Source organism: Sparus aurata, chromosome 12 (genome assembly GCF_900880675.1).
Source record: "Sparus aurata chromosome 12, fSpaAur1.1, whole genome shotgun sequence".
In the NCBI taxonomy this organism is placed as follows: Eukaryota; Metazoa; Chordata; class Actinopteri; order Spariformes; family Sparidae; genus Sparus; species Sparus aurata.
The window spans coordinates 26,487-33,437 of NC_044198.1; the positions used below are offsets into that span (position 1 = coordinate 26,487).

The following is a 6,951-nucleotide window of genomic DNA, read 5'->3' on the forward strand; positions in this document are numbered from 1 at the left end:
ATTCTTAAACCCCTCATATTAACATAATTTTACTGTATTTGTACTTCATATCTGTAAAGTATAACATGAATCTGAAAAAATGTAATACTGTTTCTTTCAGTATAAAAATCTACCTAACAAAACCGGACCTCTATTATTTTAACACTCTGTTTTTAATATAAGTATAATGTATTGTTTTTTGTATAACAGTTTTCCTGTGTTAAAACTACTGTAATATGTAAATATACAAAGAAATATGATTCCTTTTACATATAATTACTTTAAATTTAACAACTGTGTTGGTTTAGTATTTTACAAAATATGACTGTAAATTACACACTGCATCATTGTTTGTCTATTTACAGTTTTTTAATGTCATGATTTAACAGAACTGTCAATTTCACTTCATTCTTTTCTTTGCAGCTACTGTGATTCAGTAAAAAGTAAGATAAGTCTCTCCTGTGTTTTTTAGCGTCTGTCAGGCCAGGGATACTGTTTCTCAGCGTCTTTGCCTCCCATGCTGGCTGCTGCTGCCATTGAGGCCCTCAACATCATGGAGGAGGATCCAGGTATTGACTGTTTGGCATCTTTCTTCTCTTCCTCTTCTCTTTCACTTCTCAGGAGCATTTTATTACTTCAGCTGCAGAGATCATTATTTTATACAAGCTGTTATGTATGTATGTATTGTATGTTTTAGTATGACGCAGTTCTCATATGTTTGAAATCATTCATCTATGTTCATTGGTTTTGCAGATATTTTCACTGTTCTGAGGGAAAAGTGCAAACATGTTTACAAGGCTTTACAGGGGTAAGTAAGGTTTTTATTCCGTAATTCGTCTATTACTGTGGGTTGATTAAAGACGTTTTGTATGTGTGAATTTACCTAAAAGTTTAGATTTGTCTGCTGCCAGTGAAACTAAGACTCAGGGGGGTCTTGAATAAGCATTTATGGGCAGTGATGTGCACAAGGGGGGGGCAGTTGCCCCCCCTCGTGGCCCAATTGTTAAAAAACGCGCGCTAAAGTGCCCTCCTGAGAGCCAAAACGCGCGCTAAAGTGCCCTCCTGAGAGCCAAAATAGTGTGCCAAAGTGCCCTCTTGGTTGGCAAAACACACTAAACTGCCCCCTTGGCTGGTTAAAACATGATAAACTGCCCTCTTGGGAGCCAAAACACGCGCTAAAGTGCCCTCTTGGGAGCCAAAACGCGCGATAAAGTACCCTTTTTTCCGCCCCTGCCCTTCAAAAAGTCTGTGCACGCCACTGTTTATGGGCCTTCTACAGGTGCTAGACAGTACAATTTCCTCATTTACCAGTTGACAGCAAAAGATGAGTACAGTGACACCATTGAAAAGTGGTTATTTTAGTACTTTTTTAGAGGTACAATAGGGGAGATGGGAATACAAATTCAAACCAACAGGCAATGGGCCAGATTTACAAATTGGCCACGGCAAGAAACTGTAGCCCCTACACATTTCCTTTTCAAGACTGGAGTATTGCGCCATTATTCCGCCTCTAACTGAATTGGACTGCTTGGTGGAGATGAGGATTAATTGCTCTGTTTGGAGTGTGTACTGAGCTTTTACTCTAGAACGCAGTGTGAATCAACTCTCATGTTAATGTTATAATGTATAGGTAGAGTGGGGGTTTGGTTGCATGATAGTAAACAGTTTGTGTGGATAGGGATACAGAATTTCATAAATTGTGCATGTATGAGTAGGGGATTCCAGCAGGGGGTGCTATAGGATCCCCTGGCCACAACCACATCCAATGATGTAGCAGTATTGAACATTTTCACCAGATGTGACGTATATTCCAAGGTTGGTGAGTTCAGGCCTCCAATTTTGTGCTTAAATGTGAGTAAGAAAAATAATTATCCTAGAAGATTTAATAGGTCCTCGCACTGATCAGTGCTCTGGCCCTAATAATAATCCTAGCGGATGGTGATAATCCACTTGTTCGTTGTTGACCCAACAGCTAGGTGAGCCCAGGTGTGAATGGTTGTTAAACTGTCTGGGGGAGTGAACTCAGTACATCATTTTAGGTGGGGGATAAGTATTGTCTTAGGCCACCTCCTCTGTTCAAAGACGGTCGTTCATTTTTGACAAAGATGGCTTCCATTACTCCTCTTTCAAATGATCTGTCTTCTCTGTCCAATATGTTTATGTTGTCATCCTCAAAGGAATTATTATTCTCCTTAATATGTAAGTGGACAGCAGAGTCTTGACCTGAGGTATTGGACCTCCAGTGTTGTGCCACCTCTCATCCTCTTGGAAACTGAATCAAGTCCAGATGCCTACGATACATCGCTTAGATTTACAATGACTTGGATGACTGAGAACCTTCAATAACTTACCTTGCTGTCATGCCAGCTTGTGGAGCTCCTCAACTCTGAAAATGTTGGAGCAAAATTTTTTTAACACCATCATTTTAGTGACTGTCAATATTCAAAATGTGTTTGTAGTGACAGTTAGCATTATAGTTAGGCAAACATGAGCTTTTAGCGAATGCCTTAAATGCCCAGAAGGGGAGAGCCAATCAGTGGTCCAGAATTTAGGATCAACGATGTTACTATCCATTAGCTTTGTACTGATGCTGCATCATTATTTTGACCTGGCACATATGTGAGCCTCTGCAAATGTCAGCCACAGCTCACCCATATCCAGGCCAGCAGAGGAAAACAAAGACAGAATTTCACATGGAAATGTTCCTCAGAGTTTCAGTCTTGCTATCAGTGTTATATATTTTTTATTTAACCTGATTATCCATGTATGACAGAACTACAGGTCTGAAGCTAGTGGGAGAACCATTTGCCCCAGCTCTTCATTTACAGCTCGAGAGAAGTTCTGGCTCCAGAGACTCTGACATGCAGCTGCTCCGCACCATTGTAGATTATGTAAGTCTTTCTCTGCTCGAGCAGATTCCGCCAAACCCAGCAGACACAAAATTATCTTTAAAGTTGTTGTTTTTCAAACTGCAATACCAAAAATCCTTATTTTGTTGAAAACATCCTCAGAGGTTCTTAATATGTGCAACTTTTCTAAGGTCCAGATGTAGCAGTATTAACCGTTTTGCCTATTTTGACAAGGCTCCTCATTATAATTTCATCTTTTTCAAATGTTTTCATTAAGAGTTGTCTATATAACCAAGGTTTTTGTTGAGTGTCTCATAGCAGTTTCCATGTTATCTTTATCAGTGTTTGGAAAGACATGTAGCTCTGACCCTCGCTCGTTACCTGGAAAAAGAGGAGCGTTTCCTGCCCCCACCAAGGTAAGGGCCTTAATCTGAGCTTGATACCGTGCATTACTATATATATATATATACATTCATCCCACTAAGTACTATACGTATCAAAGTTTGATATACAGTATCTTATTCCTCCATACGACAGAGATCCATTGTTCTCCAAAAAGTATTTTAAACACGTCAACCACAATGTTGCACTGTTCATTTATCACCATGAACACATTTATACTGTAATTTATTTGACTCAATCCCACATACACCATTTTGCTGCCTGAAATACCCATTTAGAGCAACATACGAGGCGAATCCGCCACTTGAAGTAATCCCTGACAAATGCACTTTTTCCTCCTGTTTTAGTTAAGTTTTTTAAAACCTACATTTTCTACCTGGAAATTCCTCAACCCTTTTTTTATACAATTAAATTAATACATTAAATTAAATGAATTATGTATTTGTTTATTATAAAAGCTTCATAATTATGCCTTAATGTGGAACATGTAAAGATCAGAGATTTTTTACAATGGAATTAAGTGTGAAAATGTTCTAATGGACTAATTTGTGTAGATGACAATAGCCTTGACACTGCACTTTTGTGCACTGCTCCACTTGTGTCCTCAGTATCAGAGTGGTGGTCACTATCAAACAGGAGAAGGAGGACATCCAGAGGGCCGTGTCATGTATCAAAGAGGCAGCTTCAGTTATCCTAAAATGACGATGTATTGTTTGAAACAAAGCAATACATCACTGGAGCTTTTGCACTGGACTGGGTAGTACATCACTGTGGGAGGATCACTCCAAGCAGATGCTTTTATCCACAGACTTGTAAGCCCTGCACACTGATTGTGTTATTAGAATTTTTATGAAAAAATTACACGTTATATTTTCTTCTAATCTTTGTTGTTTCTCTCTTAATAAATATTTGTTTGCTCTCTTTTATTGTGTGCTTTAATCATATTACATGTACTACATTTTGTATATTGTTGTGAATTTAAGTGTGGACCTTTAGCAGAATTTTGCAGTTGTCTTTCGTATTGGCCCCCAGTCACTATTGAAGAAGAAAAACTGAAGTGACAACTAGATTTCCACAGACAAAAATGACTTGTTGTCATATACTGACCAAAGAGAAAACAATGTGCTTTGTGTAATATGTCTGCATCCTGCTAGCACATGAACTGTACAGAAAGGTTGAGATTTTGTGTGCCTCGGGTCATTTTACCATACCTGACCATGACGACACCTGTGTGTACAAACAAAGATGAAAATATGTATACGTATTTTATTCTTCAGATGTATAAAGCTCTGTGTACGCCTTATCGTGATTTGTATTATAAATTTCAGTCATTGTTGCAGCAGCACACATGCTTGAGCCTCTTTTCCACACCCTCATCTATACATCAATAGATGTAGAAATTGCCTCAAACAACCATTTGCATAACGATACTTATAACCCCTGCACATGTTCCTGTGGACAATAATTATGGTAATATTTAAATATTCATCATTATTAAACGTTAAAAGAATGGTCAGTGATTCATCTAGAGAGTGCATATTCAAACAGACTTACATATACAAAGTGCTTGACAATTCAGGATCAAATAAGAAGATCATTAATAGGGAAGTCTGCAATGTAAATAGAACAATGAACGTTGTCACTCATAAATAATTTATAGTTAAGTTTAGAAATGCGCCTGAGTGACGTTTTATAGAATTCTGTCTACATCGAAAAGGATAACATAGCAAGTGAAATTGGCAGACCACCTAAATGATGTTTTACTGTAAGGTTACACCTTTAAATTTATATTTCATGTCCACCTCATCTTTTCACCTTCATCTCTCTCAAAGAAAAACGTGTGTAAGCATGTTCTGAAGCATGTGTGAGGTACACACATTCTCACTACAAATCCTTCCTTTAAAAAATAACAGTTTATGTGTTTAAAAAAGGCACGGTTTTGTGCACAGCACAATGATTATATGATATCTGATTTTTTTGTTCTTTGTTTTTCAGTTCTACTTCGCTTTTGTTAGGTGTCACTCGTTTCTTACCCCTTTCATTAAATTGAAATGTATGATTTCAATTAAGTAATGGTGTGTGTCTTCTTTGTGTGTGTAATGATCATGCATCTATTTTGTGTTACAATGATTTTGTAGGTACAGTCATGGTCAAAAGCTTACATACGTTTGTACAGAGCAAGTTTGATTCAATAATGAATGTATTAAAAGTCTTCTGAAAATGTGACCGAATCTGCTGGGGAAAAAATATACATATAGCCACTTGATCAATCAACTCTGGAGATTATAGAAATGTATGTGAATCAGTTCAGCATTGATCTGAAAGTGCACATTAATAATTTGGCCAAGTCAGGAAATGGCTTGAAGCCATTTCAGAGCAGTCACATGTCCAAAGAGCAGATCAACAATGCAAACAGTTGTTTGCAAGAATAAAGTGCATGGCACAGTTGTGTCACTGCTCAGGAAGAAAGTAATCTGCTCCTGGGAGAAAATTGGTCAGGATGGTTAAGAGCCAACCAAAAACCACCAACAAAAAGCAAGTCAGCAGTAAATTACAAGCTGCTTGAAGACAGGTGTCAGTGTCCACAGTCTGAAGAATTGAAGAAATGCCACAAAGACAGAGGGGAAGGAGAAAGGAACAGAAATGCATCAAGGAACTCTTAGAATCTGTGGCTACCCCTAACTGGACCTTTGTCAAAACTAAAAGATCCAGAGCAGACAGAGAGGAGGAGATAGAAAAACGTAACAACATCGTCATTCCATATGTCACAGGAATATCTGAGACACTTGGGAAGATCTTCAATAAACATAAAAATTGAATGTGTCATTCCAAAATTGCAGCTTGATTTATGTATGTCTAACAACATCTGTGAGTATATGAAATTGTAAAATATGTTGTTTTTTGTCATACACTAACTGCCAAGCAGTATATTATGTAAAACATTATTATGATTATATGTGGGTCACAGCACAAGTCTTGGAAACCTCACTATACTAGCTTTTAATGCAAGATTTCTGTTGCGGATGACATCATGCTCATTGGGCTCATCTCTGGCTGGGATGAGTCTGCCTACAGGTGGGAGATTGACCATCTGGTGACCTGGTGCAGCCAGAACAACCTGGAGCTTAACGCTCTGTAGACAGTGGAGATAGTCGTTGACTTCAGGAAGAACCCAGCCCCACCCTCCCCCGTCATCCTGTGTGGCACCACAGTCGACTCTGTAGAGTCCTGCCGCTCCCTGGACACCATCATCATCCAGGACCTAAAATGGGAGCTGAACATCAGATCCCTCACCAAAAAAGCACAATAGAGGACGTTCTTCCTGTGGCAGCTGAAGAAGTTCAACCTGCCAAAGACGATGATGCAGCACTTCCACTCTGCAATCATCGAGTCCATCCTAACCTCCTCCATCACTGTATGGTACGCTGCTGCCACTGCTAAGGATAAGAACAGACTGCAGCGTATCATGCACTCTGCTGAGAAGGTGATTGGCCGCAACCTTCCATCCCTTCAGGACCTGCACAGCTCCAGGGCTCTGAGGTGTGCAGGTAGGATTGTGGCCGACCCCTCCCATCCCCGTCACAGACTTTTTGAGACTCTCCCCCTGGCAAGAGGTTGTGGTCCATCAGGACCACAACCTCCTGCCACATGAACAGTTTCTTCCCTTCTTCGCTTGAGACAAATTCCTTGTTGGTGTAAAATCCTTCTTGGCAATAAGCCT

At 39.2% G+C, this 6,951-nt stretch overlaps 1 protein-coding gene across 1 annotated transcript in view; it reads left to right on the top strand.

The window, feature by feature from the left end:
* sptlc1 (serine palmitoyltransferase, long chain base subunit 1) overlaps positions 1 to 5,299 on the top strand; it is a 29,137-nt gene extending 23,838 nt beyond the window's left edge. The window contains exons 11-15 of the mRNA XM_030436030.1: positions 452 to 548; positions 733 to 787; positions 2,753 to 2,870; positions 3,171 to 3,244; positions 3,839 to 5,299. Of these exons, the coding sequence (XP_030291890.1) occupies positions 452 to 548; positions 733 to 787; positions 2,753 to 2,870; positions 3,171 to 3,244; positions 3,839 to 3,932 (438 nt within the window). The 3' untranslated portion in view covers positions 3,933 to 5,299. The remainder of the gene's footprint in view (positions 1 to 451; positions 549 to 732; positions 788 to 2,752; positions 2,871 to 3,170; positions 3,245 to 3,838) is intronic.
* The last annotated feature ends 1,652 nt before the right edge of the window (positions 5,300 to 6,951 follow it).